The following is a 25,152-nucleotide window of genomic DNA, read 5'->3' on the forward strand; positions in this document are numbered from 1 at the left end:
TGCTACACTTCACTCTGGCCCATTTATCTGGGTTGCAGTGTTATGTATGGCTTCTGTAGGAGTGCGGTACGCACTGGCAGAAAGGTGTGTGTGTATATATATATATACAGTAAATCAAGAAGTATAGATGCAGCAGAGAATCACTTACCCCGAGATCAATGAAAGTACGAAGAGCCATTCTCACCAAGTCAATAGATGAGCTTTCTATAGAACATTCACAGAGACAAGATAAATACGCACCTCCGGAGTGATCACATGACACAAGTACTTTTTCCTTGAAGTGTTATTTAATAATGCTAGAACAGTTTGATCTCAGGGTTATTTAATAATAAACGTGAAGCTATATCACCAGTAATATCATTTGAAAGCCAGATGAAACCAACTCCTAGATTAAAGGCATATTCCACCCAATATTGTCTTCATTTACTCACCCTCCAGTTGTTCCAAATCTGTATAAATGTCATTGTTCATTGTTCTGATGAACACAGAGAAGGATATCTGGATATATACATTTAACCAAAAAGGTCTTGGCAACTATGGACTTCCATAGTAGGAAAAATGACAATGGTAGTCAAAAGTGCCCCAGAACTGTTTGCTTTCCTACGCTCTTCAAAACATATTTCTTTCAACAGAACAACTAAATGTATAAAGCAAATTTTCCTACTATGATAGTCAATGGGATCCAAGAGCTGTTTGGTTACAAGCATTCTTCCAAATGTCTCTGTGTTCATCAGAACAAAGAAATGTATACACATTTGGAACAACTTGAGGTTAAGTAAATGATGACATTTTTGGGTCACCTGTTCCTTAATGCTGTGAACTTAACACAAATAATGATAATGGTAATAAATACAAACTCATTGTAAAGTGTTACCACGTTTTTAAAAATAAAAACATCTATCACTACAAGTATACTGTAGGTCCCAACACACATCCATCATTAAAGTAATCCAAATAACTAGTGGGTTAATACGTGTCTTCTGAAGCAAAGCAATACACCTATGAGAGAAAACTATTCTTATTTTGAGTGAAACTAAAAGCAAAAGAAACCTTTAAGAGAGCAAAGTTTAAATATGGCAACACATTGATAACTTACAATCTCATTGGTTCTTTGTTTCCCAGCACGACTATCAACTAGCGACAAAACATGAAACCAATGAGATTTTGATTTATTGCCACATTTAAATTAATTGAACTAATAAGCTCAAATACGAATCATTTTCTCATAGATTTTCTGGTTTCGCTTCAGAAGACATTCATTGACCCTGTGGTTCTCGAACGTTTTTGTTGTAAGGCCCCCTTTGTGTAAAGTGACTTAGAAATAACCCAAATAATGACTTAGAAATATTAAACTTTGAATATGTTACTGGTGTAAATAAAATTCTGTTATACAATTGTGAATCATAGATTCATTTTGTTGGTGGTCTTATTTTGTTGATGTTTGATTGCACAAAATGTATGATAAAATTCTATATTTCATAAAAAGCCACAATATCTGTGGCCGCCAGTTTGAGAGCCACTGTATTAACCCACTGGCGTCATTTGGATTACTTTAATGTTGAATAGATTTGCTTTAGCAAGTTGGTTTCTATAAATGAAAATGAATTAGAGGCTATTTATATAAAAAAAAACTTTATCCGAGGAAAGGGTCATCTGGGATTCCTTTTACACTGGTTATATAACAACATTTAAGCCTCTTTAACAGTTATTTAACAATTTCATAAAATAATGACTTGTGCTCGATAGAAGCAATATTTTGCACGCCGTCTCCAATAAGTGCCTGACTTACTACATACAGATCAGATTTCTAAAGGTTAGCCATGCGGCGTCTGTTCAGCATTACACCATCATTGCCACACAGGCACCTGAAAGGGCTCTTGGGTTGACTGCAGTGCTTGTCTGGATATTACATCACTACCCTTTATCATTTTATGAACTACTGCTGCTTTGATCAATAGAAAAAAACACCTCTAAACCAGTTTTGGTTAAACTTTACCATGAGGTTGTCATTTTTAACATTAGTAAATATGCATTAGCTAACATGAACTAACAATAACCCAAATAGTTTTCAGCCAATACAATTATTCATGTTAGTTCATGATGCATTTACTTACGTTCAATGTTAAATGTAAATTAGGGACTAAGATTAATAAATGCTTTCGAAGTCTTGTTCATTGTTAGGTCACGTTAGCTATTGCATTAAGGCTATGGAACATCCTTTAGCCTTATGATGGTGAGTGGAAATGGAGAACCGTGTGTTTGTGCCTCTTACCGTAGTGCACTTTGTCCAGCTGAGCTCTGTTCTTCAAGAGCATGTGCAGTTGGCTCACACAAGCTGTTTCTATGATAAACAGTTTTTAGATTATAAACATTTTATAGACTCTACGTGAATAGTAACACGCATAACACGGTGGACACATGCGGTAACAGCGCTGTGGACAGAGGTCAGAGTTTATGTGTGTGTGAGGTCGTGTACTGACCTGTGGTGGGTAAGGGGAGGTAATGAAGGCTTTCTAAAGTCCAGCACAAAGCTCTCAGCTGGACGCTCAGCAAACTACACAGAAAAAACAGCATTTCTGGGCACTGAGATGGCTGACTCAACTAGAAAGAAGAGAGAACAGGAGGACAGTGAGACAACCTGCGAAGAATGTTGTTTTTATTAAGTAGACAGTAAACTGGATATTTTTGGTTGTGTTTACAGATCAGAATTGAATTCTGTATTCTTTTCCCATAAATACATGTACTTTTTAAATAACTCCTACAATGATATTTACCAGATGGGGTATTCAATAAAATTTCCAATATGCCCGGTCTTTATATTTTCTTCCAAACGGAGGTCCGGACAATATGTTTTTTGACAATAAATAAATATTTAATCAATTTAGCCCAGTTGGATATACTGTATAAAAGATATGATCTTATCAATGCTTGAAATTAATCTTTGATGCTTGTTATAATAATCAATTCCATTATGAGATGTTAGCCTGGGTTTTCATAGGGTCACAAATGTTTACATGCTGAATGGTACTGCTAAATGTAGATGAAACGTTACGGTTAAAATAAAATATCACAAATCTTGTTGAAATGTTGGAGACATACAGCAAACAGACTGGTGGATACAAATGCTTTCATATTTGCTGCTAGTGTTGTTAAAATAAGCAAGTGTTTGCTGCTCTTCATGCTGTTAGTCTTTGGCGTGAGAGAAGCAGTTTAGCCCAAAAGATGAAGATATTAGAGGATATAGCGGCAAAAGATCAATTACATAACTGTTCCTGAGAGCGCGTGTGATGTGATTCTCCGTTGTGAAGACGCGCGGCTCAATTTAACCAACCAAAATAGGCCAAAGTTTTAAATGGGGTCCGGATGGAACGAAGCAAAGGTCCGCGGTCCGCCTATTGACGATGACTGCTCTAAGCCCTCATAGACGGCCAAAGCTATGGTAAAAGTAATTATTAAAAAATATTTAGAAGTTTTTATTAAGTCATCAGTTATAACTTTATTTTAGTAATTCATACTATCAATCAACATTCAAATTAAGTTTTTGAGAGAAAACCCAAAGTAAAACAAGGGAATAGTTCTGTTCCTGTTATCCGGTCATAAATGTCTCACCTTGCTGTCATTTTAAACCTGTGTGATTTTCTATTGCAAAACACAAAGGATGACATTTTGAAAAACGTCGGTCCCCATTGACTACTGTTGTATGGACACAAAACCAATGCAAGTCAATGGGAACCAACAGTTTTCTGTAACCAACATTTTAAAAATCTCTTCATACAGGTTTGTAATGACATGAGGGTGAGTAAATGATGAAAGACTTCATTTTTGGGCATACTATACCTTTAATAAATCAATATTAAAAGTGATGCTTTGTGAAGTACCGCTAACAACATCTATACAACAGAAAAAAAAACATTAAAAGCTCCCGAACGTATGGTAAAAAGCCCAACAGTTCAATAAAGAAAACCAACAAACTCTAAACAAAAAACAAGCTTTTAAAGCAGTGCTCTAAACCATCACTCCCAGCTGCCGACATGTTCTGATCCACATCAGAATCACACACGCCAGCCTCTCTCTCTCCTCAAAACACACAATATTGACTTTTCCTGCCACTGATTCTTCTCTTTGTATTGTATCCAGAGCACACAAACTGAGAAATGCCAAACCGCAGACAGCGCCTTCCTTCAAGAACAGCTGCTTTGAACTGTCGGTGTGAATGTTTTTGGTCTGTCTGAGTGTGTAAATGATAAATGAGGTGTGTTTGTGTTTCTTAGTTTGCGAATGTTTCATCTTGCTGGAACTTTAGATCTTATAATTGTGTTTCCAGGGATGACGTGCGTACTTTGAATCTAGAGATATAATATTAATACGAAACAAGAACTCTACATGTAATACTCTTGAGACTTCAGTTCTTTCTGTATACTGTATATTTATTCCCTGGGATTCGAACCCATGACTCCTTGCCGTTGCTAATGTCATGTTCTACCATCTGAACTACAGGAAAGCTACAATAAATATATACAGAATATCTATGGAAAACATAAGAGACCATGTTAAATTAATTTTCAGCTTTTCTGAATTTACTAGGTCAAATAATCATTTTTATTTTGTGAAGTACTAACAATATTTCTCCCAAATTTTATTATTGTTTCTATTTGTATTTATCAGCAGAAAAGGAAAACTGCATTAACAGGTCAAAATAACAGAAAAGATGCTCTGTATTTTTTCAGACCTCAAATATTGCAAAGAAAACAAGTTCATAAATTGTCTTAAGTCATGTATTTAGGAAAAGTTTACAAATTATTTATGGATTTGATAACCTTGATTTTGATCACAGTTTTTATGCGTCTTGTCATGCTGTCAGTCTTCACATCGCTGGTGGATGACTTCATGTCACTCATGAGGTTTGATTTTGTTGAAATTCAACAGACACCGACGTGAAACGCCACAAAAGGGTCTCTTAACTATTTTATGTGTGTTTATGACATTTCTACCTTATACGATCGTGTATCTGGTTCCTCACAGTCTGAATCACTGCTCTGGTCAGGGTTGTCTGAAGTTCTCCATGATAACACACCCTGTCTCTTCATGAAGTCACACACTGGTGTCGCCCTCTGAACCTACACACACACACACAGGTTCACATCTCTAAGGACAAGCACAAACAAACTGCAAATAATCCGTCTGGGGTTGAAATGACCCTTAGACAAACAAAAAATACAAGCTTTGCTCTAAACCCCATCAGAGAAAATGCTGAAACAAATCAGTCAACTTTCACCTCTCCATCATGTTTGCTTACAAAATCAGTGAGCTGGAAACTACGAAGGCACTTGATGAGAAATGGACAGAGACGGAATGGTCAGAGCGCCGCTGAGCACCCTATTTTCCGCTATTAGATTTAGTCTAAAAGGGCTGCTGCATTCTGGGCAATTGAGCAAAAACAGCATTTTGGCCACGTCTCAGTGAATTCAGTTTTTTATTCTGATCAAGATACTGAAAAATGTGAAAAACACAGCTTTTGAGATTTTGCCACAGGGAATTGATTGTATCGTGAGAAGTGGGGAGATGAGGGACTTGAAAACAAAATGGCTTAGTGACAAAAATCTAAAAGCGAAGTCATTTCAGAGATGGAGCAAGTTATTTATTACATGCAGAAGACAAACATGTTATATATAACAAATAATGTGCTTTCCTGTAGCTCTGGGATTAGAGCATGGCCATAGCAATGCCAAGGGATTGCACATACAATGCATTTAACTATACATTTAGTTTCTGAGTAAGTCACTTGATGAAAGCATCTGCCAAATGCATACATGTAATGTACATCCAGCTGGTTGTTATAACAGAATAAACCCTGACAGGAGGATTCGGACTCGATATGAATTTGCACAGACATGAAAAACGGATTCATAATAGTTCATTTATAACAAAAAATGAAGATCTTCCGGCGAGAGGACTTGCCGAGAAGAAACAGGTTCAAACAAAATTTGGTTCAATCATTTGTAATTATAATATCATCTATGCTATTCATTTGGCATATTTATATATCATTTGTGTCACATTAAACTGCACCTGTCAAGATGACCCAGACCTATTTTTAAGCGGCTGTTTGACTAGAATGTCATGACTAGCCAATCAGAACCAATTATTCCACAGCCACTTGTAATAGTAAATCATAAAATGACCATGTTTTCTGCACCATATAGTTTAGGGAAACAGTTTGAAGTAAATCTGTTTATTTTTCTTGAAAATCGAGGCTGCCACCTTTTCTCTGGATATTGCCATCGACCACTCAAAAACACATTTCAATGGACCACAAATGAGGTGAACCGCCGGGCAGCAACCGGTCTCCATGATGTGAACGCATTGACATCCGTCATATGATTTTTATTTTTAAACCTGGTGCTACTAGAAAGGTGCTGCTTAAAAATGTAAATATAATAATATGTAACAGTGACTTTTTACATTTTGGTGACACTTTACAATAAGGTGCTAAAAGTTAACATTAGTAAATGCATTAGCTAATAATTTAGTCTTTCAGCATTTATTAATCCTGGTCGATGTTAGTTGATGTCAATGCAGTTATTCATGTTAGTTCATTGTGATTGAACTTATGTGAACAGTGAAAATGTTTGTAAATTCTTATTAGTTATTAGTAAATGCTGAAATTAAAATGAATTAATATTAATAAATGCAATTTTCTCGCATATAGTACCTTACTGTAAATTTTCCCAAACTTTTATAACGCATATTTTGCAAACAGATTTGCTGCACACTGATTATGTTTGTTTTCGTTTTTGGGGTGAACGGTTCTTTTAAAGTGATAGTTCACCCAAAAATGTCAATTCTGTCATCATTTACTCACCCGCTTGTCATTTCAAACCTGTGTGATTTTCTTTCTTATGCAGAACACAAAAGAAGACACTTGGAAGAATGTTGTCAACTGGACCCCGTTGACTTGCATTGGTTTTGTATCAACACAATGTGAAGTGAATGGGGTCCATTGCGGTTCGGTTGCCAACTTTCTTCAAAATATCTTCTGTGTTCTGCGGAAGAACGAAAGTCATAAAGTTTTGAAATGACGAGGGTGAGTAAATGATGATTTTTTCATAATCTACCAAGTTTGTGTACGTGTGTCTTACCTCCTCCATAACAAGAACCCCGCATTGCACCAGACAATCCGCCGCATCAAGAGCAAACCCGTGAGCTGTCTGACACGGCTGAGAGACAGAAAGACAGATGAGAGAGCGTAAATACAGACAGACAGACAGACAGGAGGAGAGATAATTAGTTCCACTCGGCTGTTGTGTAGTGTTTTTGTTCTTGTTGACATTTCACAGCCTTTACAAGTGTTTATTTGCTGAGGCAAGTGTAAAATGTGCCGGCAATAATTACACATGCTATTCCTGCCGCTGAAGAACCCTTGAACGGGAAATTCGATTTAAGAGACATCGAGAGAGAAAAATAAATGGAACAGATGGAGAGCCTCCCATCGATTGGACTGGAGAGAAATTGGGAGAATGTATGAAAAAATAAATGAATTTCGGACTGATTGAAGTGCAAGCAGGCCGTATGAATCACCGCTGTGTGATTGTGAATGTCGTTGTGAGGGCAGTGTCACGTAGCGGGACCTTTGACCGTAGCAAAAATAATAGTTTAAGCTGTTTCAATCAAAGCGATCAATCACACAATGGAAGCGAATGGGGGCCAATGTTGTTCGGTTACCAACGTTCTTCAAAATATCTTCTTTTGTGTTCTGCAGAAGAAAGTCATACAGGTTTGGAATGACAAGAGGGTGAGTAAATGATGAAAGATTTTTCATTTTTGGGTGAACTATCACTTTAATAGACTGTAGGGGTCTGTGGGTGTACAATCTGAGACCAAAACAACAGCGAGAACATCTGTGGGCGTGTTTGTGTGAGACTCACTGGTATGTACCCAGGTGAAAGTAAATGTGTGAGTTGGAGGATTTTCTCCGTCAGCTCTGCTTGGCCGAGAACCACATCAAACTCCAGGTCTCCACCCCCTCCACAGCCTACAACCTCCCTCAGCATGGCTGAAACGGCACACGCTTGACACAAACACACACAGCTTCAGGATTAACACTGTCAACAAACCCTGCTGTGATGCAAACGTGACTCAACCCAAACACAACGGCAACCAGAGGCATCACGCCCATTCAAACCGAAGTGGATTTTCAATCATTGAATGATTACTTTATGTACAAATGTTACATTATTACAAAAAAATGAGATGCATTAAGATCACAGGCTGTCCATTTCAGCTACAATTTGCCTGGTTTATAAAAAAATGAAGTGAGGTCCTCAATTAAAAAGGTGCATGATGCCCCTTCCAATACCAACAAAACACACACCTCCCACAGCCGCGTGTATGAAGATGTGAGTGAGCAGATCGCAGTGTTGGCTCAGTGTGAGCAGGGATTCTGGGTCGGGCCGTGGCACAATGACAGGCTCTTTGGTGGGCGGAGCCGCGGCTATCAGCAGATGTGGGCGGAGCATAGAGAGTGCGTGATGCACGAGTCCCACCAGAGAACCGCCGTAACCCACATCAGTGTTTCTGAATAACACCTCCTCCAACAGCCAACAGATGTCCCTACACAACGCTGATACACGTACACCCTGACAGAAAGGGTGAGAGAGAAAGCTGGATTAATTGTTATATCCCAATAGTTATAACCCATTATAAATCTGAAAGTTCAAGGCCTAAATAATAAATGGTGTGAGGGTGCTTACATCACAGAGTAACAAACAACTGTTGATCTAAATGCGTTTTACAGTGACTATGTGTTCTAGCAGAATGGCACTTATTGAATTTAAAGGAATAGGTCACTGGAAAATGGAAATTAACACTTCATTTATTTACCCTCATGCCATAGGTGTATATTACTTTGTTTCTTCAGCCAAACACAATTCGAGTGGCAATAAATGATGATCTTGGCTCCGGCTCGTGGTATCTTTGTAATGCCATTTTTGAAGCGTCAAACAAACACCCACCATCCTTCATACAAGTATGAATTAAAAAGTATGAAAAGAGCCAGAAAAATAACAGGTCTTTCTCACTCAGGCATGGCTTACACAGATCTATGGCATGGACGACTGTTACCTGATGCTAATGTTTATAGTTTTAGGTTTGAAAGATAAATATTTTCATCCATCTTTTGTCATATGAATTACTTTTATGACAGATCAACGCACTTTTTGGAGCATCAAAAATGTGGACCCCATGAAATAGCATTACAAACAAATATTTCATTATTTAATATTACTGTGTGTTTGGCTAAAGAAAGTCATATACACCTGTGATGCAATGAGGGCAAGTACATATTGAAAGTATTTTCATTTTTCTGTGAACTATAACGTTAAGAGCCACAATGGTAACTCTATCTGCCTCCATGCACTTGTATTTTTAGTCCGATTCATTGGCCAAAAGAGCCAAAAACTAAAACAAAATTACAAATAAACCTGACTGACAAAATTATTTATTTCAATAGATTTAGCGATTTCTTTTGTGCATTTCTTTGGCCATTATTCAAGATTTTGATTTGTCACACACATAGTTATATAGTGTAAGGTATATAGAGTGCTTGACAAATTTATTAAACTACATGTCAGAATAGAAACACAAATATTATAGGAAAACTTTATCATTAAGTTAAGTATCATTTGATTGTCATTTATTAGACAAATAACTGAAATAACTAAATAGTCTTTACTCAGACACAATTACCAAATAACCAAAACTAGAAATATTTTGGATTTCTTCCTTTGGCCTTCATTGGCCTTGTTTTAATATACTTTTCCACATTACTTGTATTTACCGACCGTAATTGGGCATCTGAATAAAAACTTTATAAAAGTACTTTACTGTTTTACAAGAAAGGTTGAAAATATTGTACATTTCAAAATTCATGGGTAGCAACAATGGACTCCGAAGCTCTCAGAAGTCGGAATATCCGTTTCCGTTATACCTGCGTGTCGCCCATTTGAGTATTTCTGAAACGACTTACCATTACGAAAACAACGACCGGGGAAAAACACAATTCTGTCAAAATGTACTTGATATGTACAAAAACGTTAGTCGCTGTAAAAAAACAAGCTCTTATTCCACCAATTAAATGAATAATCTCACATCTAGCATTTTCTCCCGCATAGCCCATTATAAGGAATAGCCTTAAGTAACTTCGACCAGGGAAAACCAAATTATTAAATAATTTTATCATCACCGATTTTGGACATTCCCGTGATATCAGAAATGTTTGATGTTCTCAGTTTGCGCTGCCTTGAGCTGAGCTGTTTCTATATAAATGGACTTCTATGGAGGAGAAAATGCGCAACATGAGAGTATCCATCTGTGGAATGAGAGCTCAGTCTTTTAGCAACAGCTAGTGTTTATTACAAGTCAAATTTGACTGAAATGTGTTTCTCGTCGGTCGTTGTTTAGGTTGTTTTCTTACACCGCTCGTTGGAATGCTTGATTCTGATTGGCCAGTCACGTCATTGCAAGTTCGTGATTCCTAGATAACAACTCGCAATACTTATAACACATGGTAACCCGGATGCAGCAAATCATTTTGACAGGTTTTTTTTTTTTTCAAATTAAATATAAACGTGTCTTTTAATTACATATAATGTATGATATTATATTTACAAAGGATTAAACCAAATAGCCAGTTCGAGATGAACTCAGTTTCTTCTGCATTCTGTAAAAATGAGCTAATAAAATATTTCAAATTCACATTTCATGTTCAGTTTTTTCTCATGGGGCAAGTAGCTGTGTAATAAGCGTAATAATGAACAAGCAGCCGGCTTTTATTGCGAAATACCTGCAAACATCTGCCTGTACATCATCCCTTACTTCGAAACACACATGGGCGATGCAAAACTTAACCGTAACGTCAGACGGCAACAAAAGTTTGTTACTACGCTTGTGCATTATATTTAAGCATTAAAGTTCAATTTACTGCCACAATGATAATCATGTGGTGGAAATCTGATGCATTTACTATCGTAAAACTGTATTATGCACATGATGTCTTATGTCATTGTCAATGACAATGTTCTTTATATGGGCATCAGCATACTGTAACCAACATAAAACTTCTACTACTAATGATGTTGTGAAGCGATAGCCAAGATAATTCATGATTTATTTGAACACACCTTGCGATGCTTGTGGAGCAACAAACAGGCCATGAGGCTGGTGGACATGACGGCCATACTCTTAGTTGAGGCTTAATAAAGAGAAAAGAAAACGTTTAGCCTCATATATGAAAAGGTGAAATCCACTGTGCGATCTGTGAGATTGTGTGTGTCAGTCTGACTTACAGTACATCAGATGAAGAGTTAGAGCGATGGTCTGCTGCCTCTCTGCAGGGGTCAGTTCGGGCATGACCGAGGGTGGAAGGAGCCAGGAAACATCCTTCTGGCCAAAGATGGAGTCTATCCTGATACAATAAATCACATTTTAGCATGCCTTCCCATGTAAAAACTAAATACACAAGGGGGGGGGGTGGTTGGCGTGTTGCATGCAGAGATATTCATGCGCAACACGTACGGTCTTGATCTCCCCATTGAATTTACATTACAGCCTTCTGCAAACCTCCTCGAGCGACTGGCTAACCTGTCGGTTCATTGTTATCGTTCCCTAACACGTACAAAAAAGGCTCTACAGCATTACATTACTAACTGTCTAAATGCAAATGTCAGCTGATCCCCGCAGGGTTGGGCCTTCATGGCAGTGCCTTCCCGCTGTTGATGCTCGGCTTTAAGAACATTTCAATCCCTGAGGCTCGCAGAGCAGCTCTTTGTAGATCTTCCATCATATTCCGGCTCATTACGAGCTCCGGTCTCAATGAGTGACTTCTCCTGAGAACTTCCAGTTGTTCTAAAGCTGCTGAGAGTGCCGTGCTTTAGCAGGAATGAGCGCTGTGACTCTGGAGGTCTGATTCAGCAAACTGGACCCTCTGCGCTTGAGTTACAAAGGAAGTTCAGATAATGCAATATGTTAAACTGACTGAGAGGCATCATCTATTATCTCCATCCCAGCATCCTTCCTTTATTTAATGGTTATTAGTCCTGCATTTTACTGAACAATACAGCAACTATGAAGCTAGCACACAGGTGATAAAGAACTCAAAAACAGGAAAACGTGACAGCAGAAAAAAGAAGGAAATCCACAACCAAGGCTGAATGAGGGAGGAGAGGATGAATGAACGGATCGAAGCAAAGCGCACAAGCTTTTGCGTCTTTGACCATATTGGCCGACAGACGCTGATGTGGGCAGATAGGAGGAGATGGATTAGGAAAAGGATGGATGGGAGACCGAAGAGAGTCAAGCAAGAGACCTTTCATTCAGTACAGCGGACAACAGCAGCTCCTGTAGGGGGCGCCCTCCATCCACACGACACTTTCCACTTTCGCACATCTCCTGTGAGGAAGGAGATACAGAGTCTTGAAACTTTGGTATTGATCTTTCTCAAAGGTCTAGTTCACCCAAAAATGGAAAGTGAACCTCATGTGAATAATCGACAACAAAATTTTGAACCATCCCTTTAAGGTTAAGACTTAATGTTGCGATAATCAATTTTTTCTCCCTTTATTTGTTAGGTGTCCAAATTAAGTAAAGACATAATTAATTATCTGTTGATATTCAACCCTAAAACGAAAATTCTGTCATCATTTACTGACCCTCTTGTCATTTCAAACCTGTATGACTTACTTTCATCTGCAAAACACAAAAGAAGATATTTTGAAGAACATTGCTGACCAAAAACTGTTGGTCCCCACTCACTTCTATTGTATGGACACAAAATCTATCTAAGTCAATGGGGACCAACCGTTCCAACCAACATTCTTCCAAATATCTTCTTTTGTGTTCTGCAGAAGAACTTACATAACAGAATTTTCTTTCCTTTAAGTCTTAGATTTCTGCCAAGGTTACCCCATCGTCTGTTTAACCATCCTATGGTGTTTTCTTGCCTCTGTTGCCCTTGACTTTTCCATTTATTTTCTGTAAAGCTGAGACGGTATAATGTGTATTGTAAAAACCTCTACACAAATAAATGGAATTGGATTGATTTGTTGAAAGCACATAAGGGGGTGCAAGTCATATTAAAAGTACTTGTTGGCAGTGGTCTTAAAGACAACATTTTATGTAATAGCCAAATACTGTTCTTGTTTCTTTAAAAGCAATAAAAATAACTGTTTCCCAAAAATGTGCATTGGAGGGAAGGGGGTAGAAATAATATCTTTATCTTAACACAAATTTACTGTATTATGGATATGGTTAGTTTATTTTATTTGTTGCACTCAGCATTGTTTATGTTATGTCCTTTTTTTTAACCCCCATTTTTGAATCGTGACCCGCTGACAACCAATGCATTAAGGTACTACATATGTGTGGAATGTTTGTGTGTGTATATGGGTGAACAAGAGAAATGTATTGTATTTTTATGTGTGTGAGTCATACCTTCAGAGAGAAAGCCTGTGCAAAATGGATCCTTACACTTCCTCTGTGATCACCCTTTAGCAGCGAGACCACAAACCTCAGAGCAGACATCAGGCCAGTCTGGAGATCACACAAACACATAAAAAAATTAAATAAAGTGCTCAAAAAAATATCCCAAACATCCAAACACTTGCAAGAGATGAAATGACTCAGATCTAATTCGAGAAAACTATTCTCAGCTTCACAACGCTCTAATGGTGAAGACCCATTAGCGCAGAAATTAGTGTCCATAATCGCTGTAATAACCGCCATCTATTTGAGATGGATGCACACAATAATATGGATTTCTCGTCTCTTTCCTTTTAAATTTTTTAAAATGTCTTCCAAGTCAGAACATCAACGTCTGCATTTAAGAGGCGTCCAAATCCAAATATCAACAAAAAACTAATCCAGTGACTGAATTGAATAATGTGATTAGTGCTGTTTATTCCCATGTAAAAAATCAGTTACACTTCAGAAATAAGTTACAAAATCAGATACAATTACTGTGTAAATGTGAAGGGCGCACCCTCAAGCAAAACCAACCACCGGCCCAGCTAACTATTTTTTGTTTCAATTTGCTAACATTAAGTTATGAAAACATTACTTCTAAAGGTTCCACTGGCAATGTAAGAATATATTTTGTACAACATTTAGCAATAACATACTATAATGTTGAAAAAATATGCTCTTGAACGTTATAACCAATGTTCTGAAAACGTTCCGTTACCTAGGAGGTGCTAGGGTGTTACAAATGGTTATCAGGAAATTGCTAAGCCGTTGCTAAGGTGTTCAGTGTGCATTGCTATGTGGTTACTACGGTGCTCTGGGTAATTGCTTAATGGTCTTAACTCAAAACGGACCACCCACTAGCCTCTATAATACTCTGGTCTATATATATGCCTCAAGTATCCACTTCAACGAAACCCAGTTGGATTATTTTGCATGTTTTATAATCACACAGAAGCACACTTGTCTTGTGTTTTTAATAGTTCAGCACTCGTTCAATACTTGAGGTTAGGGGTCTAATCTTAAATCTCCGCTCTCCATGGTTGATTCCTGGTCGTGCCGCATGCTTTTCCGGGAGAGCTGTCCAATAAAGGACTAAGAAAAGTTGTTACATAATGATTTTTCATGTTCGAAAAAAACTTTCCGAAACCTGTACTAACACTGGGGGAGTGTATCGAGCACAAAATACTGTGTATTACGTCCAATTCGTTGTTTGACAAGTTGACCATGTTAAGCACGAGAAGACAGCACGTTTAACACTGTTAAGAAGTCAGAGTCCATAACACACCATTGCACCACCCCTTTAAGTATAAGCAATATTAAGAAAGGCTTGCTTTATCAAAAGCCATTGAGCACAAAGCTATGATCATTTTGCTTATGAGTGTTATGATCATTGTGCTTAGGAGAGCTCTTATCGGCATATAATCTGTACAGTTATTGGTTTATTTAATAGCCCTGCTTGATGAAGGTCATTATAAGGTCCTGCTGAAGTGCGTGTTGTTCATATTAGGGTCATCACCTGTGGATGTATAAAGTGGCGTGGCAGGCAGTCATAGGAAACGCCCACTGGAACGACGCCTACGTCAGGCACCAGACCGTCGGTGATGGCCTGGCGTACACGAGCGATCCACTGCCCGCCCTGACCTCTGCCCGCCGAGACGCCCACGCTGAGCCCGGCCCCCTCTCGTAAAAGCTCGCCAATGAACTGTGCCAGACAAAACAGAAACGACAGATTAAAACGTCAGTAAAAAAACAGAGGGGCTGACAGATGACATTTTTACGATGAGGAAGAGATATGGAGCAGAAGAAAAAATGAAGTGCAATATCTGTAAAATCAGTCCAATACAAATTGAATTGAAAGCTGGCTGTTAAAGCGTAGCAAGATAGGCAGTGGGAAGTCGACACTTCTGTAGATACAAATGGTACTGCAAAGTTTGGATGGAATCTTTAACATGAAGACGAAAATTCAATTCTTATTGAGCTGAGCCTCTAGAAAAATGAAAGTGATTACAGAAAGGTGCTGTGGAAGCCGAATATCATCAAATGCAAAATCAAAGAAACTTAAACATGCTCTCAAATCTTTATCCGAGCAGAGGTGGAAGATTATGAAACAATAAAAGCCAAGCAAAACCAGTTTTCAGTCAGAAAGTACAAGTGTGAATAAGCGATATACTGTACCTGAAATGTTATCTTAATATCTTTGCAAATTATGATGACAATCTTATAAAGGAGTCTTTTGCCCCAGTTACATTTTGTGTACATTTATGCATTTGACAGATGCCTTTAAACCGACTTGCAGCGCATTTAGTCAATATTTGTCATTTGTGTGTTCCCTGGGATCGAATCCATAACCTTTGCAGAAACGCTGCAAACATTCAAAATGTTTAGTATAAAAACGCATCAAAAAGCCCTAGTTTGAATACATATAAATGTGAATTTGAGAGCTACTAGTGTACATGACAGAACGTTCATTTTGGTTGAACGATTGCTTTAACTCTCCCTCTCTAACACAGATCTCTTCCAAATCCATCCAGATAAGTGCGACAAGCCAGGCTTGACAGATTATCTCCTCGGTTACATTCAGAGGCTGCACATATCTAATCAGAGCTTTTAATATCAATACAAATCATACATTTCTGCAATCAAGACGCTGCAGATTACACCAAATCCTGCGAGAATCATTTACAGGAATGAAAATCCCACTTGTAGCATCTCAAAAGTCGACCTCCTAATAAGAAGCTCCTCCAAGACATTCTGATAATGATATAAATGTGACAGTAAATCTGGAGGCCTGTGACGTTTATTCTCCTCCTCTGGGCATCGGTGAGGCATAGTAATGAGTTTGGAGGTGCACGGCCGCACGCTACCTCCCCCACAAACATCTGCAGTCCGCTGGTGCCCCATCGTCATGGGAACCACGGTGTCCATCAGGAGCGGGTTCCCAAATCGGCTCTGAATACACAGGTGACTCATTCATAAGACGGCCCGGTTAAAACCAGTACCACCACGGATTCAATGCCTACATCGTAACGTTTCATTAACGAGGATACTGCAGCAGAGCGCCTGAACAGTGTTTTTTCCCCTGTCTTATGGTGTGTTGCACTGGAAAGATTCAAACAGAATAGCACACTCTCTGTGGGGCTTACAGAGGTCATGACTGGAGAATAGAGGCTGTCCATCTCAGCGTCTTGCTCGGAGTCTGTATCTTTAGGAAGCAGGATGACGCCCAGCCTCTTAAGAATGGGCCTGAGAAAAAGACAAAACATTCTTTTTAAATAGTGACTAACAACTGAAATACACAAAGGGATACAAATTCTGTCATTTATTAACCCTCATGTGGTTTAAAACCTTTGTATGACTCAAACTAATATATTCGGAGAAATGTTTTAGTGGTTTGGTACCAACATGTATCAAAACATCTTTTGTGTTGTGCGGAAGACTTAAAATCAGGATGTCAAAGTGATAGTTCACCCAAAAATGTAAATTCTGTCATCATTTGCTCACCCTCATGTCATTTCAAACCCAAAGGACTTTCTTTCTTCTACAGAACACAAAAGAAGATATTTTGAAGAATGTTGTTAACCTGCCCCCATTTACTCGCATTGTTTTTGTGACCAGAAGTGAATGGGTGTCGGCGTTGTTTGGTTATCAACTTTCTTCAAAATATCTTCTTTTGTGTTCTGCTGAAGATAGAAAGTCATGAAGGTTTGAAATGACAAGAGGGTGAGTAAACGATGACAGAATTTTCATTTTGGGGTGACCTATCCCTTTAATCTGTTCAATGTAATGCTATAAACATTAATTTATATTAAAAAAAAACAAATGGTCTTTTGTTCTATTTCAGTTTTTTAGATTCGTTTGTTTCAGTAAAAATAAATAAAATGTTAATTACCCAAAAAAGCTGTTCTACATTCCGCTCACATTTGCATGTGTGTGCGTGTGATTTGTTTGTAACTGGATGCTTACACCATAAGCTTGATGCATCTCATTAATACATTAACAATTACTGCCGAAGCAATTTGTATAAACAGCTATTAAGTAATTATTGGCTTAACCTTGCAAACGAATCACAAGCTTCCCCTTGCGTAAAGCCCAATCGAAGTCTTCCGTTACATGCAGGAGACAACTAAACTCCCCCTCACGCACACACACCCCGGAGGGGTCGACTGCTGTTTCCAGCACAGGTACCATGATCCTTTACGAAATGGATGTCTTATTACCTACCAACCATTTATCTCTCTCTACTTTGTGTGTATAGCTCCTTCCATTGGCTGAGTTCAAGATGGAGCAGTGATGCATACTACTGCTTCAGAAACTGCTGTGTTTGCACATGAAGAATTAATTTAATGACCGAAGGAGTTCTTTTTAATGCCAACGGTATGGCTGACACAGAGCTACGTTGTTAAATTAAGCTGTTGGGGAATGAACTGTAACTGAAGGGTTTAAAGTAACTATACATTTTAAGGGCACCACAGAGTGTGGGGTTTTGAGTCCATGCGCGTTTACCTTAGCCAGGTTTGTTGGGCCTGGGCCGGGTAGAGGGTATAGGGGACCCTCAAGTTGTGGCAGAAAAGCGTCAGACAAATCAATGCATGATCGACTGGGCTCTGGCGAAGGCACACGTAGATGAGAGGAGTTTTCTAGAAAACACACAAAATTAGAGATCACTTCATTATAGGAATACAGGGGCGTTTTCAAGTGTAAATAAATGGTTTGCGTTATTTTAGACCTTTTTCCCAACTGTGTCAATATCTCTGATCTTTTGAGGTCAAAATCAGCAACTCCTTTTCAACATTCAGACCCAGAAACCCTAGGTAGAGGTCATGATAGCACCATACAATTTCAACCTTAACTAAGAGTGCAAAATCTACTAGTCTTATTTCTCCTCCAATTTAACTCCTTAGATAAATGTAACTTTCTTTATAAGAATGTTTTGCTATTTTTTGTATTTTATGTATTGAATTAATTCTTTTTGAGGTATTATACTAAAGAGTGATCCAGGAGGGCTGCGAGAATCTGATCTACATTTACATTTACGCATTTGACAGACGCTTTTATCCAAAGCGACTTACATAGAAACAAATGTATAGGATCATGCTAAGTATGTGCAATCGACCTTGGCGTTGTTAGCATCATGCTCTTACTACAATCTACAGGTAATCTCAGTATTTTCACCAGTGATGCACATGGATTGAGGCCATACAGATGCTGTTTAGTTCACATGGTTTTAAATCAGATTGCAGATGAGATCAGATGAATTTATAAAGAGAGAAAATCTGTGTTCTGGTGTTTTGTTTCATATTCCACTTGCCCCAAATGGAGGGATGACACACACAAACAAAAACATCAACTGCTACAAAAAGCTTATCAAAGTGTGCTTATATAGCCATATAAAGGGTTATGTGTGACCAAAAGCCTGGGGTGGAAAACCTGACTGCAATAAAAATAAATGTGAAAACACAGACTGGAAACAGGAAGGGATGGAGAGATCAGAGGCAGAAAAAGACTGTTTGGAAACTTAGAGGAGCCCTCAGCTTCTTGTGCTTAATTCACAGAGCAAAACATCAGAGCAAAATCATCAATAATTGAGTTTGTGTCAAATAAAACCCCCGCAAATTTCCAGAGAAAAAAAACATTTAATGGAAAACAGTGGTGAAAGAAGAAACACGGCACAGGCTAATGAGATATCAATGATAGCAAGAAAAAAACTAAAATAGCTAAAGGGAAATAACAGGGTGGGGAAAGTGATGAATGGTAGATGATATAAGCAGCAAGAAGGGTGATACGGGGGAGAGTGAATGAGAGACGTACAGTATGATACACATTTGGGTCAACAAAAGGAGGTGATAAAAGAGGGTAAGATACAACGGGTGAGAGACAGTGAGTATAGCCCTACTCGCACAGGATAAGTATTACCTCTAGTCTTTTCTTAATAATGGCAGAGGTTGTCTGTGATTTTAATCCTGTGCGAATAGGCTGTGTCTGTAATTTGTAAAGTGTAAGTAAAGTTGAAAAATATTACATATTACCTACCATATTTTGACGAACACTGAGGTCATGTGATAATATTAGTCCCGTACGAATCGGCATCTCTGTGATTTGGCGGGCTCATATATAATTTTTAAAGGTTTTATACGCCATTTGCAAATAATGGAGGGTGAGTTGAAACTGACGTTTTATTATTTCTCATGAGTCTACCGTTTTGTTATTTCTCATGTAAAAGCTCGTAACATTTGAGACCCGCGATCGCGGTGATCTTCTCTCTGGTTCACAATAGCAGATCTCGAATGCTGATGCTGAATGCTGGTACGGTCATATATCATTATATTCCATACAACTATAGGCTATACAAACTATATGTAAGGCCTTGCCATCTTATCCCGTCAACTTCAGTAGAATCACAAGCTTCACTTATCCCGTGCGAATGCGCCACATGATATACAGCTGTGGGGAAGTCATTTCTAAATCACACAAGTTCCCAAGATAATACTAATCCCGTGCGAATAGGGTTTAAGAGACTGGGACTGAGAGACAGCAGGTGAAAAAAACAAGTGTGAGACATCGGATGAGAGACGGCGTGTTAGAGAAATGGGGTGAGAGAAATCTGTTAGGGAAACATGTGAGAGACAGAGAGTGAGAGAAACTGGGTGAGAGACAGCGTGTGGGAGAAACTGGGTGAGACCTTGAAGAGAGAATCCGGGTGAGAGACATAGGGCAGAGTAATCGGGTTAGAGAAATCAGGTGAGAGAAATTGGGTGAAGGACAGCGGGTTAGAGACAGTGGGTGAAGGACAGCGGGTTAGAGACAGTGGGTGAAGGACAGCGGGTTAGAGACAGTGGGTGAAGGCAAGCGGGTTAGAGACAGCGGGTTAGAGACAGTGGGTTAGAGACAGGGGGTGAAGGACAGCGGGTTAGAGACATTGGGTGAAGGACAGCGGGTTAGAGACATTGGGTGAAGGACAGCGGGTTAGAGACATTGGGTGAAGGACAGCGGGTTAGAGACAGCAGGTGAGAGAAATTGGGTGCAAGTCAACGGAGAGAGAAAGCGGGTGAGAGACAGGGGGTGAAGGACAGCGGGTTAGAGACATTGGGTGAAGGACAGCGGGTTAGAGACAGTGGGTGAAGGAGACAGCAGGTGAGAGAAATTGGGTGCAAGTCAACGGAGAGAGAATCCAGGTGAGAGACGGCGGGTGAAGGACAGCGGGTTAGAGACAGCAGGTGAGAGAAATTGGGTGCAAGTCAACGGAGAGAGAAAGCGGGTTTGAGACAGCGGGTGAAGGACAGCGGGTTAGAGACAGTGGGTGAAGGACAGCGGGTGAAGGACAGCGGGTTTGAGACAGTGGGTGAAGGACAGCGGGTTAGAGACAGTGGGTGAAGGACAGCGGGTTAGAGACATTGGGTGAAGGACAGTGGGTTAGAGACAGCAGGTGAGAGAATTTGGGTGCAAGTCAACGGAGAGAGAATCCAGGTGAGAGACAGCGGGTGAAGGACAGCGGGTTTGAGACAGTGGGTGAAGGACAGCGGGTTAGAGACAGCAGGTGAGAGAAATTGGGTGCAAGTCAACGGAGAGAGAAAGCGGGTGAGAGACAGTGGGTGAAGGACAGCGGGTTAGAGACAGTGGGTGAAGGACAGCGGGTTAGAGACATTGGGTGAAGGACAGCGGGTTAGAGACAGTGGGTGAAGGACAGCGGGTTAGAGACAGCGGGTGAAGGACAGCGGGTTAGAGACAGCAGGTGAGAGAAATTGGGTGCAAGTCAACGGAGAGAGAAAGCGGGTTTGAGACAGTGGGTGAAGGACAGCGGGTTAGAGACAGCAGGTGAGAGAAATTGGGTGCAAGTCAACGGAGAGAGAAAGCGGGTTTGAGACAGTGGGTGAAGGACAGCGGGTTAGAGACAGCGGGTGAAGGACAGTGGGTTAGAGACAGCGGGTGAAGGACAGCGGGTTAGAGACAGCAGGTGAGAGAAATTGGGTGCAAGTCAACGGAGAGAGAAAGCGGGTGAGAGACAGGGGGTGAAGGACAGCGGGTTAGAGACATTGGGTGAAGGACAGCGGGTTAGAGACAGCAGGTGAGAGAAATTGGGTGCAAGTCAACGGAGAGAGAAAGCGGGTGAGAGACAGGGGGTGAAGGACAGCGGGTTAGAGACATTGGGTGAAGGACAGCGGGTTAGAGACAGTGGGTGAAGGAGACAGCAGGTGAGAGAAATTGGGTGCAAGTCAACGGAGAGAGAATCCAGGTGAGAGACGGCGGGTGAAGGACAGCGGGTTAGAGACAGCAGGTGAGAGAAATTGGGTGCAAGTCAACGGAGAGAGAAAGCGGGTTTGAGACAGCGGGTGAAGGACAGCGGGTGAGAGACAGTGGGTGAAGGACAGCGGGTTAGAGACAGTGGGTGAAGGACAGCGGGTTAGAGACAGCAGGTGAGAGAAATTGGGTGCAAGTCAACGGAGAGAGAAAGCGGGTTTGAGACAGTGGGTGAAGGACAGCGGGTTAGAGACAGCAGGTGAGAGAAATTGGGTGCAAGTCAACGGAGAGAGAAAGCGGGTTTGAGACAGTGGGTGAAGGACAGCGGGTTAGAGACAGCGGGTGAAGGACAGTGGGTTAGAGACAGCGGGTGAAGGACAGCGGGTTAGAGACAGCAGGTGAGAGAAATTGGGTGCAAGTCAACGGAGAGAGAAAGCGGGTGAGAGACAGGGGGTGAAGGACAGCGGGTTAGAGACATTGGGTGAAGGACAGCGGGTTAGAGACATTGGGTGAAGGACAGCGGGTTAGAGACAGCAGGTGAGAGAAATTGGGTGCAAGTCAACGGAGAGAGAAAGCGGGTGAGAGACAGGGGGTGAAGGACAGCGGGTTAGAGACATTGGGTGAAGGACAGCGGGTTAGAGACAGTGGGTGAAGGAGACAGCAGGTGAGAGAAATTGGGTGCAAGTCAACGGAGAGAGAATCCAGGTGAGAGACGGCGGGTGAAGGACAGCGGGTTTGAGACAGTGGGTTAAGGACAGCGGGTTTGAGACAGTGGGTGAAGGACAGCGGGTTAGAGACAGCAGGTGAGAGAAATTGGGTGCAAGTCAACGGAGAGAGAAAGCGGGTGAGAGACAGCGGGTGAAGGACAGCGGGTTAGAGACATTGGGTGAAGGACAGCGGGTTAGAGACAGTGGGTGAAGGAGACAGCAGGTGAGAGAAATTGGGTGCAAGTCAACGGAGAGAGAATCCAGGTGAGAGACGGCGGGTGAAGGACAGCGGGTTTGAGACAGTGGGTTAAGGACAGCGGGTTTGAGACAGTGGGTGAAGGACAGCGGGTTAGAGACAGCAGGTGAGAGAAATTGGGTGCAAGTCAACGGAGAGAGAAAGCGGGTGAGAGACAGCGGGTGAAGGACAGCGGGTTAGAGACATTGGGTGAAGGACAGCGGGTTAGAGACAGTGGGTGAAGGAGACAGCAGGTGAGAGAAATTGGGTGCAAGTCAACGGAGAGAGAATCCAGGTGCGAGACAGCGGGTGAAGGACAGCGGGTTAGAGACAGCGGGTGAAGGACAGTGGGTTAGAGACAGCGGGTGAAGGACAGCGGGTTAGAGACAGCAGGTGAGAGAAATTGGGTGCAAGTCAACGGAGAGAGAAAGCGGGTGAGAGACAGGGGGTGAAGGACAGCGGGTTAGAGACATTGGGTGAAGGACAGCGGGTTAGAGACATTGGGTGAAGGACAGCGGGTTAGAGACAGCAGGTGAGAGAAATTGGGTGCAAGTCAACGGAGAGAGAAAGCGGGTGAGAGACAGGGGGTGAAGGACAGCGGGTTAGAGACATTGGGTGAAGGACAGCGGGTTAGAGACAGTGGGTGAAGGAGACAGCAAGTGAGAGAAATTGGGTGCAAGTCAACGGAGAGAGAATCCAGGTGAAGGACAGCGGGTTAGAGACAGCAGGTGAGAGAAATTGGGTGCAAGTCAACGGAGAGAGAAAGCGGGTGAGAGACAGCGGGTGAAGGACAGCGGGTTAGAGACATTGGGTGAAGGACAGCGGGTTAGAGACAGTGGGTGAAGGAGACAGCAGGTGAGAGAAATTGGGTGCAAGTCAACGGAGAGAGAATCCAGGTGAGAGACGGCGGGTGAAGGACAGCGGGTTTGAGACAGTGGGTTAAGGACAGCGGGTTTGAGACAGTGGGTGAAGGACAGCGGGTTAGAGACAGCAGGTGAGAGAAATTGGGTGCAAGTCAACGGAGAGAGAAAGCGGGTGAGAGACAGCGGGTGAAGGACAGCGGGTTAGAGACATTGGGTGAAGGACAGCGGGTTAGAGACAGTGGGTGAAGGAGACAGCAGGTGAGAGAAATTGGGTGCAAGTCAACGGAGAGAGAATCCAGGTGAGAGACAGCGGGTGAAGGACAGCGGGTTAGAGACAGCGGGTGAAGGACAGTGGGTTAGAGACAGCGGGTGAAGGACAGCGGGTTAGAGACAGCAGGTGAGAGAAATTGGGTGCAAGTCAACGGAGAGAGAAAGCGGGTGAGAGACAGCGGGTGAAGGACAGCGGGTTAGAGACAGCAGGTGAGAGAAATTGGGTGCAAGTCAACGGAGAGAGAAAGCGGGTGAGAGACAGGGGGTGAAGGACAGCGGGTTAGAGACATTGGGTGAAGGACAGCGGGTTAGAGACATTGGGTGAAGGACAGCGGGTTAGAGACAGTGGGTGAAGGAGACAGCAAGTGAGAGAAATTGGGTGCAAGTCAACGGAGAGAGAATCCAGGTGAAGGACAGCGGGTTAGAGACAGCAGGTGAGAGAAATTGGGTGCAAGTCAACGGAGAGAGAAAGCGGGTGAGAGACAGGGGGTGAAGGACAGCGGGTTAGAGACATTGGGTGAAGGACAGCGGGTTAGAGACAGTGGGTGAAGGAGACAGCAAGTGAGAGAAATTGGGTGCAAGTCAACGGAGAGAGAATCCAGGTGAAGGACAGCGGGTTAGAGACAGCAGGTGAGAGAAATTGGGTGCAAGTCAACGGAGAGAGAAAGCGGGTGAGAGACAGGGGGTCAGGGACAAAGGGTGAAAGACAGTGAGTGGGAGATATTGAGTGAGCACGTAAGAGAAATTGGGTGAGAGACAGCGGATGAGAGACAGAAAGTGAGAGACAGCGGAGGAGAGACAGAAAGTGAGAGACAGCAGGCGAGAGACAGAAAGTGAGACACAGCGGGTAAGAGAAACAGGGTGAGTGACAGCGGGTGAGAGACAGCGTATGAGGGAAAAGTAAGAGAACAGCTGGTTGTGTCTTACCAGTCTGGTGGTGCGGTGTAAAGCAGCCAGCTGGTTGAGGTTTAGCTGCACGCTATAAAACATTAAACTGAAAAACTTCAGCATCACCCAGCACACCAGCCTAAGAGAGGGAGAGTACGATGAGAACTGAAGACATCAATCTGACAATAAACAAGTATTATAAACAGTTTAAATCAACAACATAAACAAAAGTTACTGCACGCTTTTTTGGCCCAAACTTAGCTGCTAGTATACATCTGCAAAGAAAAGAGTTCCTGCATTTTATTTCTGATTACAAGTCAATTACATTAGCTAGCAAGTCAAAAATATGTCTAGCCAGCATTCTTTTGGACAACCAGTAGAAGAACCGTTACTTGGCTAAACTTAAATGCGACAAAGTTACACGACCCATTCAAGAAAC

General features: G+C 41.3%; 1 protein-coding gene across 9 annotated transcripts in view; it reads right to left on the minus strand.

Moving 5' to 3' along the window:
- The window catches only part of gpat2 (glycerol-3-phosphate acyltransferase 2, mitochondrial), a 41,577-nt gene that overhangs the window by 581 nt on the left and 15,844 nt on the right, over positions 1-25,152 (minus strand). For 4 of the 9 annotated variants that reach the window (XM_079468203.1, XM_079468204.1, XM_079468208.1 and 1 more), the window contains 15 exons: positions 24,753-24,852; positions 18,019-18,152; positions 16,659-16,758; positions 15,032-15,217; positions 13,486-13,584; positions 12,362-12,444; positions 11,343-11,461; positions 11,178-11,248; positions 8,372-8,636; positions 7,926-8,068; positions 7,140-7,217; positions 4,992-5,117; positions 2,481-2,601; positions 2,273-2,341; positions 149-204 (listed from right to left, as the gene is read on the minus strand). In XM_079468203.1, the coding sequence (XP_079324329.1) occupies positions 149-204; positions 2,273-2,341; positions 2,481-2,601; positions 4,992-5,117; positions 7,140-7,217; positions 7,926-8,068; positions 8,372-8,636; positions 11,178-11,248; positions 11,343-11,461; positions 12,362-12,444; positions 13,486-13,584; positions 15,032-15,217; positions 16,659-16,758; positions 18,019-18,152; positions 24,753-24,852 (1,750 nt within the window). The remainder of the gene's footprint in view (positions 1-148; positions 205-2,272; positions 2,342-2,480; positions 2,602-4,991; positions 5,118-7,139; positions 7,218-7,925; positions 8,069-8,371; positions 8,637-11,177; positions 11,249-11,342; positions 11,462-12,361; positions 12,445-13,485; positions 13,585-15,031; positions 15,218-16,658; positions 16,759-18,018; positions 18,153-24,752; positions 24,853-25,152) is intronic. The other 5 variants (XM_079468209.1, XM_079468210.1, XM_079468211.1 and 2 more) reach the window with 2 other exon arrangements.

This window comes from Barbatula barbatula (genome assembly GCF_947034865.1).
Source record: "Barbatula barbatula genome assembly, chromosome: 11".
NCBI lineage: Eukaryota > Metazoa > Chordata > Actinopteri > Cypriniformes > Nemacheilidae > Barbatula > Barbatula barbatula.